Source organism: Rattus norvegicus, chromosome 9 (assembly GCF_021556685.1).
Source record: "Rattus norvegicus strain SHRSP/BbbUtx chromosome 9, alternate assembly SHRSP_T2T, whole genome shotgun sequence".
NCBI classification, from domain to species: domain Eukaryota; kingdom Metazoa; phylum Chordata; class Mammalia; order Rodentia; family Muridae; genus Rattus; species Rattus norvegicus.
Window position 1 is genome coordinate 121,411,737 of NC_141542.1, and position 23,063 is coordinate 121,434,799.

The window sequence follows — 23,063 nt, forward strand, 5'->3', positions numbered from 1 at the left end:
CTCAGAAAAAATGGCTACCGTGTTGGTTTTTCAAATAAGGCAGTGTGATTACAAAACTCTTTAAGGTGCTGGAGTGCTTCGGTGGGAAATTAGACCCATTTCTGAGAGCCCAATCTGTGTGTGTGCAGCATCCTTTCATCATGGACCGCTCTGATAAGCAGGGAAGTCCTACACAGATGCTGGGGTCTACAGAACAGGCGTGAGGACCGGGTGGACACCTGAAATGCCGGGTGCTATACAACACCTAAGACACAGAAAGGAAGCTCAGGCCTTGGTCCTTGTTACCTCTCTCTCTCTCTCTCTCTCTCTCTCTCTCTCTCTCTCTCACACACACACACACACACACACACACACACACACACACACACACACACACACACATCCTCCAAACAGTGTCAAAGTAAGGTGACAGCTCAGCCCTGGGTCACTTCAGAAACTGAGTGTCATCAACTGTGTCTGGCCAAGGTTTTCTTTGCTAGAAATTCCTTATTTCCCTGAAGAAAACAAAAGCCTTAGATGCCCACTGAATTTATGGCAAGTGTGTCTTTCAGAGCTGAAGAAGCCTGGGACAGGATCAACAATGACCAGACAAGGGGATCCTCAAAGGTCCATGACAGGGAGCACGACGGCCTCGCTGGGGCACAGCAGGGACAGTCAGATGAGCAATCCAAAGCAGTGGCTGGGAATGAAGGTCCCAAGTAACCGTTGTTTCCCAGGAGATTAAACACTGCCTCTCAGAGGGAGGAGAAAGCGTCATGCAATGTACGAGACCTAGGAAGCGTGGAGAGCAGATTCACTGAGAGTCTTCTCCAAGGTTACATAAACACTAACAGTTGTGGAGAAAGGAGACACCAGTTGGCTGAGCTGCCTGCAGTTTATGTGTAGCATAGGTACAGCCCCCATGAATCACTGTGCTGAGGTGGGTGGGCTTATCAGTGAGGTGTCCTCCTGGTAGCCACATGTAAGTAACCCCTCACCCGTGGTCCTATAAGTACCCCATATAAACTCAATGTTTCACTAAACTAGATTTGGGTGGAATCATCCCTTGATCGGAACTCCATCTGGGGCAGAGACATCTGCTCACGTCTGCTGAGAGAAAGTGATAAATTGGTGTTTATTTTATAAGAATACAGGCCACTGTTAGCTCCGAATTTCTGCCTCAAGGCAGACCCACTCAGCAGAGCACAGACTCGAGGCAGACCCACTCAGCAGAGCACAGATGCTAGGCACAATCTGGCAGACTCTTCACAGTGCTGTATCTCTAAACCAAACAGGAAATGATGACTTTCCTCTTGGTAGTATTTGGAGAATTTTGAAATGGAGCCACATCAAATATTAGCAAGGTGACTCATTGGTGATCAACCCGGGAGAGCCTCCGCTCCTTCTGTCTGTAGTGCCCTTTCTTCCTCTCTACTGTTTCTAAGTCAAAGACTCTGGGTCATTTCTAAGTCATTTAGTGTAACCTGGGTCTTTTCCCATGTAAATTTAAACTCACATTTACCTGCGTTCGATTCTAGCATAGGAACCGTGCTGTGTATGCGGTTGACAGAGCATACTTCTCTAAAGGCTCTCTGATTAGCGCAAGCCCAGTGAGTGCTTATAACGAAATCGCGATCCCCTTTATTCTAGCTACTGTTTCTAACTGACTGATATTCCTCGAGACCTTATGCGTTTATGAGAATGATGGATTGAAACAGGCAAGGTATCTGCGGGATGAAGATCTAGCCACTGGGGTATTCTAAAACCTCTGCTCAGTGTGACGTGATAACCTGCATTTTCACACTGCTCCCGGCCTCCTGCAGCTGTGTAAACTGCCCGTGTGTGCGATGCGGAGAGTGGTTCTCCAGGCTGCAGGAAAACAGCTCCCACTGCTCTCCCTGCAGCCATCTGAATTTGTTCACCGGAAGATGATGAGCTAAGCTACCAGATATCTCCCTTGGTTCTGCTCCTGTCCAATCATAGCTCTGCAATGCCCACAGCAGAAGCCATCACCAGCAGACAATGGCCTCTGACTCAGTTTGGTAATTACTTCACTAATGGTGACAATTCCATTCAGGCTGCAGTGTCACCTAGTCTTCCGTGGCCATCCTAAGGGAGTACACTCTGGGGTAGAACTCCTTGAAGGCAACCCAAAATAACCTCCCCTTTCACATTTAATCTCCAAATCCTGTTAAAAGGTCACTTACCAGCTCCTGCGCTTATATACAGAGGCAAGTCGCCTACTAACTCTGCAGTGAAAGGTGTGTGTGAGGTTAGGGTGTGATGATTAACCTTAACTGTCAACTTCACTGCATTGAGAAATGCCTACGTTAAGTAATGCTGACCTGGGACTGTCCGTAGTGGCCTTTCAATTGATTACATCCTTAGGGCTCTGACCTAATAAATGAATTAATTCCTAGGCGAATTCACAGTTGATGGTATTCCTGGGAGGTGGTGGAAGGGAAGAGGTGGGGTCCTTCTGGATGAAGCAGGTCCCTAGGGCTGTGCCCTCGCAGCCACGGCTTGCCCAATCCCTCTCTATTGTTCTCTATGCTTCCTGTCCACCATGAGATGAAGGCCTTCCTCTGTCATGTGTTTCAGCCACCACATACCGTCCAGACACTGCACCAAGCAACCGTTGACTGAACCAACGCGAGCCACAACCTTTTACATTGTTCTCACGGGTCTTCTGGCACAGCTACACAAAAGTAACACACGAAGTCCAGGACCAGATCGCCATTGTGAGAAGCCTAGCATTTCTCACTCTTCCTCTGGATGCTCTCAATAGAATGCAGATGACAACAACAGTCTCCTTTCTCTATGTTCCTGGATTGAGAACTATCTGTGTGCTGCACTAAGTTCTGGAGCTGCATTGCACTCTGGGCTGCAGCACTCTAAGGCTGCGATGCAATCTGGGGCTGCGGCGCACTCTGCTCTGCTGCGCTCTGGAGCTGCAACATGCCTACCTGCTCCACCCGCCATAGGAGCTCCTCCTTCTGCCTCCCCCACTCCTGCCGCTCGTTGTCCAGACGCTCCAGCAGCTCCACCTTCTCCCGGTTCCAGTTCTTCTCTCGGTGATGGATCTGCCAGCGCAGGTCCATGACTAGGCCGTGGCTGTCAGCCAGCAGTTTCTGGTGTACCTCTCTCTCCTTCTTCAAGGCCCCTTTGCCCTCAGCAGAGGAGTCCAGCTCTCCCAAGCTTTTCTCAGTCTTCTCTTCCAGCTGCCAAGAAAAAAAGACATAAGAACACCCTTTCTAGAAGTCCAGCATTGGAGGGAGAAAGAACTCGGTATATCTACACACGATCCCGGGATATACACGTAAGGGAAGCTGGACTGATCCCATGGATTTATAAGGCCAGAAATAAGAATATTGACTGTGAAATCTCTAGCTGTTGAGCGCAGTTCTTACGGACTCCTTATCCCACCTTCCAGTCTAAGCCACTCGGCCTTCTCCCTCTACAGCTCTTTGAAGATGGTACCATGCCTGGTCTAATATTCTTGGCCCTTATCTGGGTCAAAATAATGGAACCCAATAGTCTTTAGTGAATGTTTAATGAATGTTCACCCTCAAATACCTGAGGGTGAAATAGACAAGTAAAACAAAATGCATTCTACATCTTAGATAGTCAAACTGGCAGAAACCAGAGAAGACGTCACATAAAGGTGATGGCACTAGGCCTTCCTCCCTCTGGATACCAGGAAACACCCCATTTTTCTAAGTACTCTCGGTCCCTAGAACTATTGATCACTGCACATAGTGCTCAAGAATCACACAAGAAACATCAGAAAATTCAAGTCAGATGACAGTGGGCACCTCTAATGGCTGAGGCAAAATTTCAATCCGATTGATGTGCTTGTTGGTTCCTGTCAACAGACACAAGCCTAAACAGTTCTAGGAAGAGGAAGTCTTAAGAAAACTCCTCCATATGACGACTGGCCTGTAGGCAAGTCTGTGTGGTATTACCTTGATTGATGGGAAGGGCCCAGCCCATGGTGGGTGATGCTGCCCCAGGGCTGGTGGTCCTGGGTACTTTAAAAAAAGCAGACCGAACAAGCTTCAAGGAGCAAGCCAGTAAGCAGCACCCCTCCATGGCTTCTGCTTCAGTTGTCTCCAGGTTCCTGCCTTGGGTTCCTGCCCTGACTCCCTTCAGTGATGGATGGCAATGTGGATGTATAGGTTGAAATGAAATTTTCTCCTCACCAAGTTGCTTTTAGTTGTGTTTTGTCAGAAAGGTTAAAAACCCAAATACAACAATAAAATTCTAAATGTCAAAACTGAAGGAGAAACCCTTTCTAACACAGAGAGACTAGAAAACACGCAATAAGAACAAAAACAATGCTTGCCAGTAGACCTGCCCTTCCAGACAGACAAGGGAGGGTCTTCAAACAGAAGAAACATGGGCCAATACTTTATCAGAAAATGCACAATGAAAATGGCAGCTATAAATATAAAACTCATTTCTTCCATTTTAAATGGTTTTAAACACCACACCATTCCTCTGAAGCAAAAACAGATGTGATACATTTGTATATACATCACATACAGATGTGCTACATTTGTATACACAGCACATACAGATGTGCTACATTTGTATATACAGCACATACAGATGTGATACATTTGTATATACAGTACATACAAATATGATATACTTATATATGCAGCACATACAGATGTGATACATTTGTATATACAGCACATACAGATGTAAAAAGTGGTACAGAGAGGATGAGGAGGGGGATGAAGTACTTGCTGGTCAAAGATCCCTAGAGATGCAGCCATGGGCCTCATGCATGCTAGGCAATTACCTTTATACTGAAATTGCTTCCAGTTTGTTACCAAGGCTGACCTTACTTAGACTTGGGATCTCCCTGCCTCAGCCTTCCTACAAGTATGCACACCAAGCCAGCTGAACAAGGACTGTCTCATTTGTTGCTGGATCCTCAGTATTTAGAGGAAGGCGTAGTTTGGGAGGGAAAAAAAAAACAACCAACCAACAAACAAGTAAAAGAAGAGAGACTTGGGCTCCACTGAAAACTATCTAGGTTTTTGTTTTGTGTTTAAGTGCAAAAAAGGTCAAACTGGGCACAGAACAAGTAAATTAGCATTGTCTGCCATTCACTGAACTTGGGTTGTGTGTTGAAGACACTTCCTAAACAGTTAGGGCAGAAGATGAACAGTCTGTGGTACCACCTGGCTTCTAAACTTGAGGGTCTAGCTTGTTTCCTGACAGGAAGGCCCTCTTCTTCCAAGGCTTTATTTGCAGCCGACACACTAGTGGATCTCGGACTCTTCTGAAGCCAAGAAGCAATGTCTAAAAGTGGCTTGCAGAACAATTACATTTTCCTTCTTGTCTACAACGATCCCCTGCGCCTGGGACACTTCTAAAGGGTGGAAGAGCATCCTTGCCTATTTATCCCCGGTGACTCGTGGGTCCGTCACTTCAAAGGTTTGGACTGAAAGGCTTTGCTCCTGACTCCATACAGACTCTAAGCCCCAGACCTGAAGTCAGAGGACAGACTGGGCGAGCTTGAGGAGTCTGATGGCAGATGGCAGCAGAAGTTCACAGGATAGGTGCTAGTGCAGGTGAACTGGAGGGTACCTGGGGTCAGTGGTAATGAAGGCAAACTTGGCGGGAGGTCGGATGGTAGTGCAGATAGATGATCTTCAAGGGTACCCACAGGTCACGTGGCCAAGCGTGTGAACTGGGGGAGGGGAGCTGTCCCAGGAGAACTGGTTTCTTGGGTAATAAGCCCTTTTCATCTTTTATCATGATTGAGGCTATTTACAAGGTATCTCCATTTTTAGGGAACTTTCTTCTTTCATGGCTGAGCTGATTCGTATAAAGTTTTAATTGCCTCACAACAAAGGTCAGACAATGAATGAACAACATCACACAGACCCTGTTCCCACCTTATGACCCAGAAGCACCCCGGAACTGCAGACTGTATGGGAGACACATAGGGAAGCTGAGCTCAGCAGAGGGGTCCTATGGCCTGAGACACACTCCGTGGGCTGGGCTGTAAGTCCTCTCTGGAGGTGCTTCACATGGGCTCTTCCCAACCTAGCTCTGACTGAGATTTGAGGCGAGCTCAGTTTCTTCAGCATAAAAAGGAGATTGGACTTGACGAGGTTTCCCAGCCATGAGCGGAAGCTCTTACCGATATTCTGGAATTTCTCAAGGGCAGCCCTATGTCGCCTTTTTCAGAGGTCACAAAACCACAGTGTGAAGATCACAAAACCACATACACTTCTCACATCTTAGCACTTGGCAGGCCAAAGAGGCTAGTGAATCTCTGTGAGGTCAGCTCGGTCTACACGGCAAGTTCCAGTACAGCTAGAACTACACAATGAGACCCCGTCTCAAAAAGGACAGAGAGTCGGCCCTGGCTTTTTGTGGTCCAGAATAGTCATCTCCATATGTCCACAGGTTCAGGCTGCCAGCCCTTCAATGAAGCTACTCCATGGCCTCATTTAGCGCCCACGGGACAAATAAAACAAAATGGTACTGTTGAAGGGTACTCCGCCCCTAGGGAGGAGACTACTGTGAGCAGCGGTACCTGAGTGGTGAGGCACGTCACAGGCAGTCTCCTATTCTGCTTTCCGTGCCCTTGCAGCGGGGTTGCTGTGGAGAACCTACCTGCGCCTCTTCCCCACCCATCCTGGATACCGTAGAGGGGACAGACACATGGGGTGTTCAAAAGGGGGGTGGCGCGGGGGCCAGGTACCTGTTCCAGGCGGCACTTGAGCACAGCCCACTCCACATCCCACGCAGCCTTGTCGCTAGCGTACTGCTGCTGCAGACGCAGACGCGCATGCTCGTCTTCACGAAGCTCCGAACGGAAGTCCTCCAGCAGGGCCTTGAGGGCCCTGAAGAGCTGCTGGTTTTCCACCACCTGTGGGAACAGAGCTCGGTTATGCTATACTTCTCTGAGTGTCTAGGAGATGGGAAGCAGAGGGGCTCGGTCAGTGGGGGCTGCAGCTTGTGCCAGGTTCCCTGCAGAAGGCACAAGTGGGTGGGGCCTCCAATCATGAATAGTGGCAAGATGGTCCCACCCTGAGGCCAAGGTCCCCAGGCAGGCGTGTCCAGAGGCCAAACCATGGCTTGGTGCTATGGGCACTTGCAGCAGAGGCACTCTGAACTCTGAGTGTTAGAATCAATAAAGTGCCAAAAGCCACAGGGAACCTCCGAATGCCAGGCTGTCAGGACTTTTTGGGACTTCAGACATCCAGGACACTGAGTTAGGCTGGCTGGCTATGCTATGACATCACTCCAGTGCCAGCTGCTGAACTGGAAGTAATCTCTGAGGTCCTAAGTGGCTCTTAGAGACATGGGGGTGGGGGGCGGGGTCACTCTGGGTTTCGAAGAGGCTCTAAAGATGAGAAGCAAGGCGGGGTGGGAGGGGAGCTTCCGAGAGTTCCTAATTGGAGCCAGCAGTGAAAAGCACATCTCACAGGGTTTGCTAATCCCGAGAGCGAACTATTACCTCACCGTTTGTTCTTCACATAAAAGCTACCAAGCTCTCCAGACCCTGCCCAGCCTTTGAAGGCACACTTCAAAACTCTGATTTCTGCTTTAGTGTGTGTTGCCAATGGCATTGCGTCACAACGCCTGGCACACAGCCCCTGTAATCCCAGCCCTGGAGAGAGAGGCTAAACAGGAGGATTCCAAGTCTAGGGCCAGCCTGAGCTACACGGTGAGATTGTCTCTTGGGAACTGAAAAGGCGAGAAAAGGGAAGGAAGGAAATACGGAGGGAGGTCTGTCTGAATTAAACGCTCCGAGTAATTACGGCGTTTTGATAATATAGGCAGCCATGGGCCCAGTTAGACATAAAGCACTGAGTTCCTGAGTTCTTGATCCGATAACGTCATGGTGTTCCTGGTTTGGTTTACTCAGGAAAGCACAGGGAACTAGGAGCTAAGTCACGCCTCGAGCATTTAAGTTCTGCCTCAGGACAGCAGAGCCCCGCTGGTTCACACCGACGCTCTAGTGCCCAGGAAACTCACTAGCTGCTCCACTCAGCCGGCAACGCAGGCTCCAGCTCGGAGTCTACAGACAAGACCACTTCTCAGGCAGGGATTTATACATCTATCTCGGGCCGCACGTGGCGCAGGATAGCCACGAATGCAGACGAACACACAGAAGCAAACTCACTGAAGGTGTTTATAAACAACTCCAGCTGTGTGGTTCCCGGTGTGCACTTCATGAACGACAATGTTGTTGTCGGTCACAGGGATGGACACTCCCGAATCCACTAACCACAGGCAGGAAAGAATGTCACGAATGTCACATCATGTCACATCGGGGAAGAACTTTAGACACGCTGTGTGTATGTTTAACAAGTTTAATCACTCACAGCCTATTAATGACCTGGAAGGGAGTGGTTGTCCCCGAAATTTATGGGAAAGTTACTAGATCAAATGGAGTTGGATCTCGACAGTGACTAGGTCTATTAGCATTTAGTATCATTTTTAAATTTCTGACCATCACCACCACGGTTTACTTGTGACAAAAGGCATGAAAAGTAAAATTCAGCTAACATTTGAAAAATTGGGCAGATAGAAAACTTCCTAAAGATTTTAACAGCCCCTCCAGCTACAAATCCTCACGGAGATGGATACCCACAAACACATAAACTCCACATCTAAAGCGCCTACAGGGGAGCTGGAGAGATGGCTCAGTGGTTAAGAGCCCTGGCTGCTCTTCCAGTGCCCCAGGGTTGGAGTCACACTGCCTACATGGTGGCCCTCAACCCTGAGCTCCAGTTCTAGGAATCCAACGCCCCCTACTGGTCTCTGTGGACCCTACATGCACTGGTGCAGATACAGTTGGCAGGCAAACCCTCCCAGCAACAAAAGAGAAATACTCATTTTCATGTGGGATCTTCTGAAAAATTATCTAGTTCGTAAGATTTATTTTTCACCTTTAGATCTTTAAAAAATCACTACCTTTCGAATCAAATAAAACGTAAGTGTGAAATAACCGCAAGAGTTTCGATCTGGTCTCCGGGGGTCGTCATTCATCCTGTTTATATGGGAAAGCATTCTTACACGTAATCCACAGTTTCCATCCATCCCAAGTCGGATAGAGGCTCAGCCTGTGAAGGATCATCCCCTGCGTCACGTGGTTACTAACAACCTTAGAATCTGAGCATTACAGGCTCTCTGCAGATTGAAATTTTACTGTCACTGTAAGCAAAGCTGGCAGGTCTTGGCATTAGCAAACACCGTGTCCGATGAAATTAAGCCTTAAGGTTTGTAGGCGCATCTGGTTCCGAGTCATCAGGATAATACCCTCCGACCCTATGAGCTCCAAAACTGCTCCAAAACAGAAGCAAGCAGGCCCAGAGAATCAATGTGACTGCCGCTTGCTATCACAACCACCCTGAGGAGCCCCGCCTTGGGACAGCAGTGAGCCAGGCAGCTTCTGCCATGAACTCACCACAACACGTCACATCTCTAGAGACTCCCATGCCACGATGGGCATGGTTCTTCCACATGGTTTTTATGCACACGCATGAATCCAATAGTAACAGTCACTACTACTTAACAATTTATTTTTAATTCTATTTATTTTATATGTGTCTTTTTTAGCCTGCATATATCCTATGCACTCTATTCGTAGTCAGCAGACGGTTGTGAGCCACCACGTGGGCCCTGGGACTCGAACCTGGATCCTCCGGGAGAGCGGGTAGTGCTCTTCCCTGGGAAGCCAACTCTGTAGACCCTGCTTACCACCTCATGTCTGCCAGGATGCGCACTAGCTTATACTCATCTGTAGGCCCTCATATTCTTTCAATCTTGGTGCGTTTTATAGAGAGAGGAAGAAGTAAAGTTCGGCGCAAACAGGCACTGTAAGTCCCCCTCCGGACTATAACCTCTAAGCCAGAAACATTTAAAACTTCACAGTACACTGAGCCCAGCTCTTTCCACTGTGTTGGGGAAGCCATCCTGTCTCTGAGGAACTGTCATCACCTTTGCCATCTCTCTTCTGATGCCTCTTGCTGGGACAGGTTTCAGGGCAAAGAGAGAGGCTATCCAAAGGAAGGTAAATGTATTAACCAAGGGAGGTTCTCTGTGGGTTCAAGGCCAGCCAGGGCTACAGAGGGAAGACTGCGCTCCATGAAGATTTCTATCTGGGAAGTTATCTGGACACAAGAGATTTATGAACTTTTTGTACCAGAGTCCAACTATGCAGTTTTTTAGTTTGTACATTCCAGCACAGTTTTAACCTAAACAAGACAAAATAAACAAAACCACACGCGACTTCCCAAGTTTTTCAGAGTGGCTGGAATACACCAGCAGCCTTACTGTTTCCTGCTCCTTTGTTTGGGAACATTCCAGTTCACAGCTCATCTCTTTTGGGTGGGGCGCTATAAAATCCAAAACGTAAGTCTGTGCTCATGGGTCATTCTTTTCAACGGGTTCAAGGTTGTCCTTCAGTCACCCAGGGTGCCTTGCAAGCCTGTAGTATTCACAGCAAGTGAAGCAGGAGCGTAGATGAGGTGGTTTAACAAGTTACTTGTGGTGCTATTTTTTTTCAGTATCTGAGATTTCTGAGACCCGTGCACCACAGAAAACAGTAGCCCTGTGAAGAGGGAAGCCATCTTCAGCACGGCCTAGCCTGCCTCTTTAAGCCATCACCTTTGGAAACAGTCTTAATCTAAAGGTGAATAGGACACTCTGACCTGCCACAGTGGAGTGAGCCACAAAAAGCCAGGCACGACACAGCGCTGATGGCCTCTGCCTCCTGTTTACTTCAGCTACTCACATAGGCAGGGGAGATCTGCAGTGTTGGGAGAGCTGATCTGGTTGCCTGACCCATGCATGGCCAGTTTCTATTTGACAAAGATGAGAGGGGAGCTTATGTGGCGTTCAATAAAAGCAAACGAATCAATTCCAGGCAGTCCACATCTATTGGCAGGAAACCCAAACAAGTCCTTAAAAAAACGATAGATCCACGTATCAGCAACATTTTCCTGCACGAGCCATTGGAAACTCCGGCCTTCATTGTTACACGGAGATTAAATTCAGCATTCTTCTCTGCAACCATTATCTTTCTGCAGATAAAAGAGAATGGGCCACTGAAGACTGACCTTGAGAGTAGAATCTACGGTGGGAGCTCGAAGGAATGATACTCCCGGTCACCATTCGCCTTCTGGCTGGGAAGGTGCCAGGGGCCAATGGCCAAGAGGGCGCTCTGTCTACAGTCTAAGAGTCCCCCCAGGAATAAAACCAGGTGGCTGGGGAATTATTAAATAATTTGATGATGATGATGATGATGATAATTTAATAATAGGTAATAACTTGGTATGTATAACCTGAGAAATCAGGACAAGCCTGATGAAAAGCAGCTGATCATTTGAACCACTGTTCAGCAAGCTCTAGGGTCTGCCTTCCTTGTGGAAGGTATGCTATAGACTACTGAGTGAGCTGCATTCTGGGAGGGAGGCTGGAGGAGGGGAGGAGCCTTTTACTAAGCACCTTAAGCACAGGGGCAGATTTATACCTCTGTGTGCGGCAACAAAGACATAACAAGGACCAACTTGTGTGTGATCGTGTGCTCTGGTCTAGTTTGCTCTGGTCTGGCTCCTAGGGAAGCTACAGGAAATAAATAAACCAGGTCACAGTGTAAAACCCAAAATGTACGTACTATCAAGAATCAAGAGGGTAACTTCTTAAAGAATTAACTCTTCCTGGAGGGAGCAGGGACTGAACCCAGGGCCTTGTGCACTTGAAACGAGTGCCCTACTACTGAGCTACACTGACATCCTCGGGTCACTTAAGTTTGTTGTTTTCGGAGGCAAGGTTTTGCTATGTAGCCTGAGTTGACCTCTAACTTGAAATCTGCCTGCCTCAGGCTCCTGAGTGCTGCAATCATAGGTAAGTATCACCACAGCTGGTGGGGGAAGGGGCGTTAGAGTGGTGGTTTATTGTTCTGACATGCTAATCTCATCAATCAATCTTTCCAGACTTTTCTTTATCTTGGAGAAAGACAGGCAGACAGAGAAGCAGCAGAGAAGTCAGAATCTATTAGCTGAGGGAAGGCCAGCTTTGGGGACAACCTCTTACGATTTTAACACTGCAGCTGTCCTGGGGACGAAGGACTCTAGCAATACCGTGAATGGTGTCTCAGAGATTGACGTGAAATCGAGTTTCTAACGCTGTCCTTGTGAATCTTACGTTAGGCTCACCGAGTGCACATCATGAATTTTGTCCTATCTCTGGATGTCAGAGTAACTTTCTTTTAACTTATTATTCTAATGCTGGGAACAACGAGCAGTTTTCTCTCTAGCCATGCAAGCCACGCCCTTTGTTTTGCCGTGAGGCGATAGAGTCGCAGTGCTGGCAACACGAATCACCGGTGTATCAGACCTCCATTTCAGTAATTACTAAACAGTACAACGTGCATAAATGGCCTCAGTGATGCTGGCTTCAAATGGCCACACAGCCTCAGTGATGCTGGCCTCAAATGGCCACGGGGCAGCCGACAGTACTGAGATGAACGTGAACCATAAACAGCCAGTTGTCCCCTGCCCCAGCCTCAGCGGCAAAGAATATGAAAGTGAACACTGAGTTTGAGAACGAGGTCACTGCCCTGGAGTTGTGTAACTGAAGACAGGAAAGCAGGGGGCGTTGGCACAACCAGATGCCTGCCAACCTGTTGAATTTTGCTTCTCGTACTCAATGTGAGTGGACACCTGCGATGTTTAACTCCTCTGGACATAATAAATGTTGCCATCAACAGGGCTTCACTGTGGGAACTGCAGCAAAACGCAGATCTGGGAAACGTTGCTGGTTGCTTATCGATCCTTGGGAAAGCCGTTTGGCCACGTTTCCCATGCTACTCATCACAGCCCCAGAGGTTCTCGGGGCTCCGAAGGGGCCGAGGGTCTGCACAGAAGCGTATTAAAAACACAAGCAGTTGTCTCTTGCATCCTGACTGCCAGGCTGATGACCACGCCACTCCCAGAGCGGCAAATCCTCTGACAGAGAATGTTCGCTCTCAGTGGAGCAGCTGTCGCTCACAGTGGAGCTCATCAGTCTCAAGTCCTCACAGCTCGGCACTGTGCACACATTCCCTTTCAGGACTGCAGGCTGGTGGGCTGGGAGAGGCGCAGACCTGATTCTGACATGCGCACTCCCCCAGCAGCCCAGACCTGATTCTGACATGCGCACTTCCCCAGCAGCCCATCCTCCAGCCTTATGTGGTGGAAACTCACACATCTGCCACGGAAGGCCAGGGGGAGGTAAACATTCAGGCACTCTGATGGGTGGTTCTAGCTGAGTGACTTTACATTATTTTTCACCCCAAGGGTAACATTTTCCATGACTGTTTAGAAAAGCAGATGTGTTGCAGCTCTTCCTTTCTCCAAAGCCTTTGGGTGCTCTCCTGGGAAAGGCCCACCACGTGGTCTTCGTATTGACAGGTTTCTCTCTAAGTATTGATTGAAGCCCAATCGCAGACGCTTCGGACCACGGACAGCATCTCTTTTCAAATCAATAAAATACCTACAGCTTAAAGCTTTTTTCATAGCGTGCACCATTCTAGTTTCTAACTAGATCACTGCTGGAAAACTTGTGCCATGACCTCAAATCTCCCCGGGGGATTCTGGCATACTGACGCACTTCCTGATGAGTGAGTGTGAGGAGAGACTCCTTTGAAAGTTATTATCTCCATCCTGAGTCACACTGCTCCAGGGAGAACGAGGGTGGGTGGGGTACAGACACTGTTCCGATTTGTGTATGAAGAGAAAGTGCTGAGAGGAACCCCAAATATCCCCTTAGCCTGCACTCCAAATGTCACTGTTTTCTCATTGGCGTCTGCACCAAAGTTCTGGTGACAGCTAACTTCCACTTGACCATGAAACTCTGGACAGAGAGGACAGGTGAGAAAGGAACGGCAGCTACAGCACACTGCAGGGGTAATCCACAATGCCTGTGGCTGGGGGGCTGGGCAAAGCCCAGTGCCAAAACCTGCACCCTTACCCCAGCATGCAAGCAGCCAGGGTGGGGACTCCAGGCTTCCTTCTGGAACCCTCTGAGAAGCCAGGGAGGGTCAGAAAGTACTCAGAGATCTCTCAGGATCTCAAGCCTCCAAATAATTGTTATAGACATGCAAAAGAAAGAAAGAAAGAAAGAAAGAAAGAAAGAAAGAAAGAAAGAAAGAAAGAAAGAAAGAAGGAAAGAAAGGAAGAAAGAAAGAAAGAAAGAAAGGAAGGAAGGAAGGAAGGAAGAAAGGAAGGAAGAAAGAAAGAAAGGAAGAAAGAAAGATAGTTTATGTGGTTTTGGGGGGAGTTGGCTTTCAGAGTTTCTGTTGTGGTCATGCCACTAAACATCTAGTAATGTTTAATTTCCACTCCTCTTCTCACATGCTGTAATTTGTCACATATCCAAAGCACACGTTGTATGCTTCATGTGCCATGAAATACTTTGTACATTATGGGAATTTAAGCAAATACTTCTTTATTTTTCCTCACAAACTATGTTACCAATGCAGTGCTCTTGGCACAGACTATTCAGTTAAACAACAAACAAAAAGCCCTGCAAAGTTGTTACCTCTCTACGAGAAAAACAAGTATTCTCCCTTCTTACAAATCTGCCTACTGAATTTCTTCATCCCTAGACCAATTTTCTGGATCCAAGGAGGCAGGAACTCGACATACCTGATCTTACAAGGGTCCTAAGCTGTGGGCTAACCAGATGAATAGAAAAGCCAACACTGGAGTGAAAGTCATGTCATCACATCTGGGGACTTCCCAGCCTCGTCAACTCCCTCCCCAATACCAACTGGTGGTCAGAGTTAGCCAAGGACTTTTGTGCACCCAGGAACGTCAGCATTTGGAATAAGATGACTTATTAATTCATCTTAATAAGATTAATAAGTCTCCCTCTGGGCTGTCCAGAACGCTGGCCTTAGAGCTAGGCACCCACCTGTTTACTGAGTGGTCCCCCATCTGCAGTCGGCAGCCGTGATCCGTGTTCGCTCATCTGTACCGGGGAGTGTGGGGCAGGCTCTCCCATGGGAAGGCCACAGCCTCGGTCAGTACCCTCTTGGTCTGTTCCATCTGTCCGGTGGCCCCCCTGGACTCCAAGCTCAGCAAGCCCAGGCACATTCTCTGGATGTTCGCTCTGAAAGCAGCAGGCATGATGACCTTAACCTCACCTGTATTCTTTTGTTCTACAGACTGACTTCAAATGTGACAGAGTCTCATTGTGAGTAGCCAGCACTAGCCTTAAACGCCTGGTCTCACACAAGCCTCACACTAGAACTCTGCGTGACCTGATGGGGTAACTGCTCACCTTGAAAGTGACTAATTTCTTCTCAGTCTTTTTCCCCTAAGAGGCCCATTCATTTAAGCAGTTCAGGACAGGGGCTCAATTTGTTAGAAAAGGTTCATGAAAATTTTTATGTTTTGTAAAGTACGATCGTCCACAGCAGTAGCATTATGAATGACAGAGGAGGAATTCCAGTGTGTCCATCAACCAGAAACCTCACAGCCAAGGCTAAGTTTTGCTTAACCATGTTCTTCCACGTCATGTATCCCGGGAACCTGGTTGAATTAATTTTTTTTTTCGGAGCTGGGGACCGAACCCAGGGCCTTGCGGTTGCTAGGCAAGCGCTCTACCACTGAGCTAAATCCCCAACTTGAATTAATTTTTAAGGACGTTCCTCAATCTGAGGAGAGCGAATTGGCATTCACAGGGTAACTCAAATGGCATGCGATATTTACTCAAGGGCAGACAAAAAGGCTTCCGCAGCTCAAAGGGCTCCAAGTTGTCACAACGCAGGAGCTGCTGAGTTAGTAGCTTGTGCGGCTGCTCAGGCCGTCCACAATGTAAAACTGGGGGACAGGGCACGCAAAGCCACAGGGCAAGCACTTGGGCAGTAAGGAGGTGGTCAGTGCCAAGTAAGGTGGCCCACACCTGTAATCTCAACAACGGGGAGGCCAAGGAATAAGAATCTCAGGTTCAAAGTCAGCCTAGGCTACATACAAAAATCCTATTTCAAAAGCAAAAAACCAAGGGGCAAGAGACAGGGAGGGCTCAGAGGCTAAGAGCACTTGCTGCCCTTGCACAGAGAGACCTGGTTTCAGTTCCCTGCACCCACATGGCAGCTCACAACCGTCTACAACTCCAGTTCAGGAGATCCCACAACCACTTCCGGGTGCTGCAGGCACACGGATGGTGCACAGACATCCGCGCATACCGGACACATATTTACCAACCAACTTTCCTCTCTATGTGGAAATGGAACTAAACAGAAAGCAACAAACAAACCCTGCTCTAAATCTAGGGGTTGTGACACACCAGGTAAACATGTACAGATGTCAGAGGTGACAGAGTGACCCCTGTAAGGCTTAGAAGGAATCCTTACAAAGCCGGAGGGATGTGGGAGTACGAAGGACAGGGGACTTTGTGCACCAGCTTTTATAAACCGCTGAGCTTAGACGAGAAGTGAAGGCGCCTAGGTGATGACCTCAAAGACTGATATCTATCCACAACAAACGGGATGTGGGAGCAGGACTGTTCCAGAGTGGAATTAAACACGGAGACACTCGTAGAACCAAGTCCAATGCTCAGGTTGGGTTTTTGTGCGCATGCGCGATGCGCATGCGCCTAGACAGGCCATTCCGTTTCTGAGGCTCAGATCGTTATAGAAAGATAAATAAAAACAAGGGACACGATAGTTAAGGCTGTGGGATGGGGATGGGTGCCAAGGATACAACAGATGCAAACTAAACGGGGTGGGAGGCATTACCTCCGCGAAATCCTCTCCTCCCTCCTCCATCTGCTTCCCTTGGCGCCAGTGTTTCAGCAGCCACCTGAGCTTGACGTAGAAGAGGAAAATGTTCTGCTTCAGGGACCGGAGCTCCTGCTGCAGCATATTCTTCTCGTCACTCCAAGTTCGCTTGTGAAGGGTGTTCTGCAGGGCCAGGCTGTGCATCTCCAGCTCTTTCCACCTCAGAGCGTAGAGGTGGTCCTCCTCCATCTTAAACAGAATCAAGAAGCTGTCAGAAACCAGTTGATCCGATGTGCCATCCAAACCCTACCAAGGTTCTCTAGAGCGGCCTACTGCCCCGGCTTTATGGTGTGCTGGAGATGTGAAACGTGGGGAATCCTTTAAGGTTTAGGGTGATTAATGGGCTCGTGCATTAAGCAAGCAAGCAAACGCTGTTTCAAAGGAAGGCATCACAACCTGCTTCTCTGCCGACCTCTCAGTGCTTAACAGGAATCTCCATCCCCCATCAGGAAAATGCTAGTTGGGTGCATGCTCATGATTGACTTAGATGCCGGGTGAGGAGACCTCAATTCCCCTGTGTGCCTATGCTAGGCACACAGGGGATCATTACAATAACAGAAAATAGAAATCGACCTCTTACTTCCTGTGGTTTTTTTCTCCCAAGCCCTGGTAGAGAATACCAAGACAATGGGAGAGCCACTGTGCACTGGAAAACGAGAGCACTCCTGAGCATGTAGGATTCCACTGTGTGAGCAATCGTGATAACCCGTCTCCACATTCGATGTGGTCATTGCTTAACGAAGCATCATTAAAGAATCACCCATCTCTACCTCCACATTAACATCCTAGGCTTTTTTCTTTTTGAAGACAGGGTCTCACTGCGTCCCTCAGAATGTCCTCCTACACTTGGGCTAAAAGCAAGTCTCTTCCCTCACCCTTCAAAGTAGCTGGAACCAGAGACACCGGCCACCACAGTCCTTTAAAAAGAAAAAAAAACTCTATGGAGGTCTTCCAAGCCGGAAGCAATTACTGTACATCGGCACTAAGCAAAGGCATACAAATAAAACCTTATTTTGCAGATAAAGACTCAAGGATAACCCTCCTTGTAGTGACAGTGAGGCCGGAGAGCAATGGCTTCTGAACAGAAGTTAGGGTTAGAATGGCAGCCCCTACCCCTGCCTGACTCAACGCTCAGACTGAAAGCAGAGGAAGTATTTTTTCCCCCATCAACCACTAGATTCATTCTTAAGAACCACTGGCTTACAACTGCAGCTGCCTGGTGGAGACGGCACCATGGCCGATACGCTAAATGAACCCTGGGCCGCATGGGTGTGGGGTGTGGCTACCTTCATGGTACCTGCTCCACTTCAAGCTGGACTTCAAGCAGGAAGAAGAGGAAAGACCACTGATTCCCGCACCTCCTCTACAGACCTCAGAGTTGCAATGCTGGCCATTGTCATACAGACATGACAGCATGGAGTGGAGAACACAACACGGTGCTCTGAAAATCCAGCCCTGCACCTCCTCCATGCTCTTCTGGCTGGGGAAACTGCAGCCACCTCAGAGGGAGGCGAAGGCAACAGCATCTACTCCCACAACTCTGTGGAATGGCATCATTGCTCAGGGAGCTGGGCCTCCCAGGTGCTCTGCTGAAACCTGCAGCACCCAGTCCAGACCTTTTGTTCCAGTCCACTAAGTGCCTCTTGAGCTCAGAGCTTGGCCTTGTACCCTCTGGTGACATTGAGTCCCTTCTTGGCAAACTAAAAGACAGCAGCTCCTCCTTTGAAGTCTTTTCCAACATACTCCTTGATTGTAAGTCCAAGTGCTGCGCACGACCAAGACTCTGCCACTGTGTCACCAGCATCTCCAGTGACAGACTCACCTTTCAAACCATTTTACGGAGTGATACAGATGTGTGCGTGCGTGCATGAGTGCGAGTGCGAGCCACATTGGTGTGGGGGGGGGGGTAGACTCCTCTCTTACATAATTCTCTCTGCTCTGTAACAATATCTGATACTTCACCTGTACCTGGAAAGGCGTGTGCAACTCTGAAGCACAGCCAGGGAAACTCAGGAGTCTGGCATTCAGCTCTGCCCTCTGAAAGCTACAAGGTATGGCAGACACTGCCTTCATCAGCCTGTGACCCACTTAAGAGACTCTTGGCCTCAGTCACCATAGAGGTGTATGCCTACAGCACACATCCCTGGCCAAAACAAATTCTTGGATATACCGAACGACTCCTTTGCACAGTATACGTGTTTTTAAACCATCGAGGTAATCCAACACCAACGGCAACGCCAACACTCTGCTGTCTTCTTTTGAAGCTACAGTTCTCTTCCAAGAGGGGGCACACGGGGAGAAGAGGAGCCCTAACAACTCTGCATCTAGATCCCGGCTCACACCTTAATTAGATTCGGGGTGGCAGGGCAGTGTCCTCTGAGGCCCAGGGCAGGAGCACCTGGATCTGGGAATCCCTTAGTGGATAGAGGTTAATTAGCCTTTGACTTGTAACTTTAAAAATAACTGCAAGTTAATCAGGCCACACCTCAATTAGTGGCAGGTTTTTGGTTTGTTTTTTTTTAAGACAACAGTTTAGGGTGAGTTTATGTTTCTATTGGACAACTCCGTTCAGTGACAGACTCATGTACTGCCTTGGTTACGTTTAACGCCCTTGTTTCGTAGTAGTTTACTGTCATGGTTGCAGGAAAGTTCAAATAGATCTGAAGATCCCCACCCACCACCCACGACACTACATTTCTCCCTCTCCAAGTCTTTGCTTTCTGTTGGCCAGCCGTGGTCCCAAAATACTGAAGAGAAAGAACCCCCCCCCCCCAAATAGCAAATTCATCTAAATAATGTTTACTATAGTGTTTTCTTATGGTGCTTTTACTTCCTGATTAATGACTGCTGTCCCACTCTACCATGTGTGACCTGCAAGGAAACTGTACAGGAATAAACTACATACAAGGAATTTGGCACTCTCTGTGGTTTCAAGGCATCTCTGGAATGTTCTAGAATGGCCCTCTGTGCATTAGGAGAGACTCCATGACTGCAGGTGGGCTGCAGAACGGAAAGATGGACAGATTCCCTCTGGTGCATCTAAGAGGAAGCCTCTCAGCCAAGTGACCTGTGTAGACGCTCATGGGCCTTGGCACCTGCCCGCAACAGACAGTGTTACTTTAAAATGTGTCACACCACTGCTCCTGAGGGGGGTCTGTGGTCCACAGAGCAGGCGTACGGCAATCCTCAGGGAATATTTACCTTTCGGATCTTGTTTGTGTATGTCTCTGTCTCCTCTTGGTGCAGTCTGGCCGCTTGCTGGAGCTGACCCTGTAGCTCTTCTACCGACACACTCTGCTCGGGTAAAACTGGGGAGCCCCTGAGCTGATTGGCAGGATAAAGGAAGGGTTTAGTGGAAGAGAGAACTCGGCCTCACGTGATGACGCAGGACACACATCTGAACAAGGTGACACAAATGGGAGCACAGCGGATGCAGCAGTGGAGTGACCACGGCAACCTCCCCAGGGCTTCCCCCAGAGGAGACCTGCTGCTCTGGGCTTTGTGTCTACCTGAACTGCCCTGTGTCTCTTTTACACAGGGGATGAGGAAGGGAACTGGGAAGCTTTAACTACAGCAGCCAGGATGAGGGAAACACCTGACCATACGGGAAGGCTCTCTGCTACCACCGCAGCTTCTAGGTGGCTTATACCATCCCAGTAGAAGGACGTGGTGACGACACTTAGTCCACCGAGGCCACTAGCAAAGAGTTGGCCTCCTAGGCTCACTTCCCTGAGCCATCCGGGGTCTTTCTCGGTGGCCTAACTAATCTGTCCATATGCTTGCCTTTTGGAGATTTTCCTACCCGACCAAGGGTGACTTCCTCTAATCCCATAGCAAGACCCTGTGCGCCCTGGGTCGTCGTAGGTGGGGCTCCTTTCAGGGCACAATTTGCTTTGACGTTTCTCTGTGTCATTTCATGTCCAGGAACTGCACAGATCCAGTTATACTTACTAAACTCCAGCCAAGGCAGGTCAAGGAATCTGTACTATAATTACTGATAAAGCTTTCACTTTATGGCAGAAGGGCCATGAAAAAGAGATTCTTCATTACTTTTGAAATAATGTTTCATTAAAACTGGAGGCGCCATTACAATGTAAGCAAAATGTTTGTGCTTTAGGTAGGTGATTTTAGAAAGGAAGGAAGGGAGAAAACAGAGAGAGAGAGAGAGAGAGAGAGAGAGAGAGAGAGAGAAGAGAGAGGAAGAAAGGAAGGAAGGAAGGGAGGGAGGGAGGGAGGGAGGGAGGGAGGAAGGAAGGAAGGAAGGAAGGAAGGAAGGAAGGAAGGAAGGAAGGAAGGAAGGATCTCCAAGTCGTCCTGGCAATCTCTCAAATTCTCTCAAATATATTCGAGGCTGACATTTAACTCTCAGAGACCCTTCTGCTTCTGCCTTGGGATTAAGGAACTATGCCATTACACCTGCCTGGGTAGGTGATTTCTAAAACTGGGAGATACAGTGGGCCATTGTAAAGGCTTGTCACAGGCTCCTTCTGCCTGCCTTAATTTCTACCTCTCACTGGGGACACGGCTCTCGAAGAGGCTGGTGTTAGTTGGCTGTCATTGGGCGATGGCTGCACAGAACTCAAAAGGGCAGAGCCCCTCTTGGTTTACTACAGTTAGAGGTTGAGAAAGCTAGACACGGTGGGTTTGGTGACTTTGCTGTAAACTCTTCAGCACTAAAGATTTAAACTCAGCGGGCGTGAGAGCGTGTACCTTTAATCCCAGTACTTCCTGGCCTACGTAGTGAGTTCCAGGATAGCCAGGGTTCCACAGTGAAGCCTATCTCCTGACAGGAAAGCTGTGGACAGGACTCTGTTGTAGAGCACTACTAGCTGACCCTGCACGGCTTCTACCAACATTAGAGAGACTTAAACCCACCCAACTTCAAAGAACTCAAAGAGCAAGAATTGTGGAACGTTCTCCGTTCGGTGAGTTGTTGGGAATTCTCTTTGAGGTTATCGTGATGACTATGCCTCCTTCCGTAACAGCCGCTCACTCTTTCCTCGTGCCCGTCGGGAACAAGCTTCACAAGCTCACTGTTAGTGCTCAGTGGATAATCTTATCTGTTATCTGATCTCAGGTGAATCCTGCTGTCTGCCTGTTCCGTTTCTCTCATTGGTATTTTATTTATCTATTTCAAAGTTTGGTGTTTTCATAAGTGAAAATGCTTCGCTCTTATTCACCTCCTACTCCTCCTTTATCCCCTCCCACTCTCTCTCCGTCCCAAAACGTCCCATTCCTGCCTTCGTGACTTTTGTTTTTATATAATCCACTGTGTGTGTGTGTGTGTTGTGTGTTTTCCAGACAGGGTTTCTCTGTGTATCCCTGGCTGAAATCCCCCTGCCTCTGCCTCCCAAATGCTGGCATTAAAGGCATGGGCCACCACAGCCAGCTAATCCTCTCAGTTTAATTACGGTTGTTTGCATGTGCACGGCTGAAGGGTTTGTTGTGTGTTAGGTGGGCATTTTCAGCGGTGTGTTTGAAGTTCTGTGCTGTGAATTCATCCTCCATAGGCGTTTATGACTTGGCTGACGGTGCGAGTGTAATTACAAACTTGAGTGTGTGCTTGCCAAAGGTAGCCTTACAGACAGCAGGATGAACTGATCACGAGTTCAAATCTTCACCCCGAGTATCATCAGCTATGGTTCCCTTCCCTCTCATAGCCCACGCTGGTAGACAGGCTCCTCGCTTGTCTCACCTGTAGGCAAATGTTTGTCGCGCTCTTTGATAACCATCCCTGCCACTGGTTGGCCCAGCACCCTGTTACCTTGGACACTGCTCTCTGTCCATTTTGGGGTGAGTTCAGATTCGTGAGGATTCACTGATCAAGTGGAAATATGCGTTCTATATATTTTAATTTGTATATTAATTATGTGTGTGCCTGTGTGAATTATGTGTACCTGTGTACGAAGGTGCCAAGAGAGGCAGGAAAAGCATCTTAGATCCTTTGGAAGTGGAGGTATACTTGGTTGAGAGCTGCCCAACTGTAGGTGCTGGGAACCAAACCCAGCCCCTCGGGAAGAGCAGCAAGGGCTAAGGCATCCCTCCAGCCTGCCATGTTTTATACTTTATAGAGCACGACTGGGTACTGCCTATGCTGGGCACTACCCATAGCATTGGGATCACAGCACGGACCTGTAGCTCAGGGGTTGTCTATAGGCTTGTTTCAGGGGCCTGGTCACAGAATGTGAACACCCCTGTGTTTCTGTGTATTAGATACTAGCCAGCACATTATATTAGTAGACACAAAACATGTCAATCAAGTTCACTGTTAAGAACA

General features: G+C 48.4%; 1 protein-coding gene across 12 annotated transcripts in view; it reads right to left on the minus strand.

Annotated features, from left to right (window-relative positions):
- Positions 1-23,063, minus strand: part of Mtcl1 (microtubule crosslinking factor 1) — a 120,682-nt gene that overhangs the window by 14,058 nt on the left and 83,561 nt on the right. For 6 of the 12 annotated variants that reach the window (XM_087566564.1, XM_087566569.1, XM_087566563.1 and 3 more), the window contains exons 7-11: positions 19,988-20,110; positions 16,745-16,975; positions 14,917-15,114; positions 6,710-6,877; positions 2,946-3,200 (exon numbers count right to left, since the gene is read on the minus strand). In XM_087566564.1, the coding sequence (XP_087422690.1) occupies positions 2,946-3,200; positions 6,710-6,877; positions 14,917-15,114; positions 16,745-16,975; positions 19,988-20,110 (975 nt within the window). 12 annotated transcript variants of the gene reach the window in all.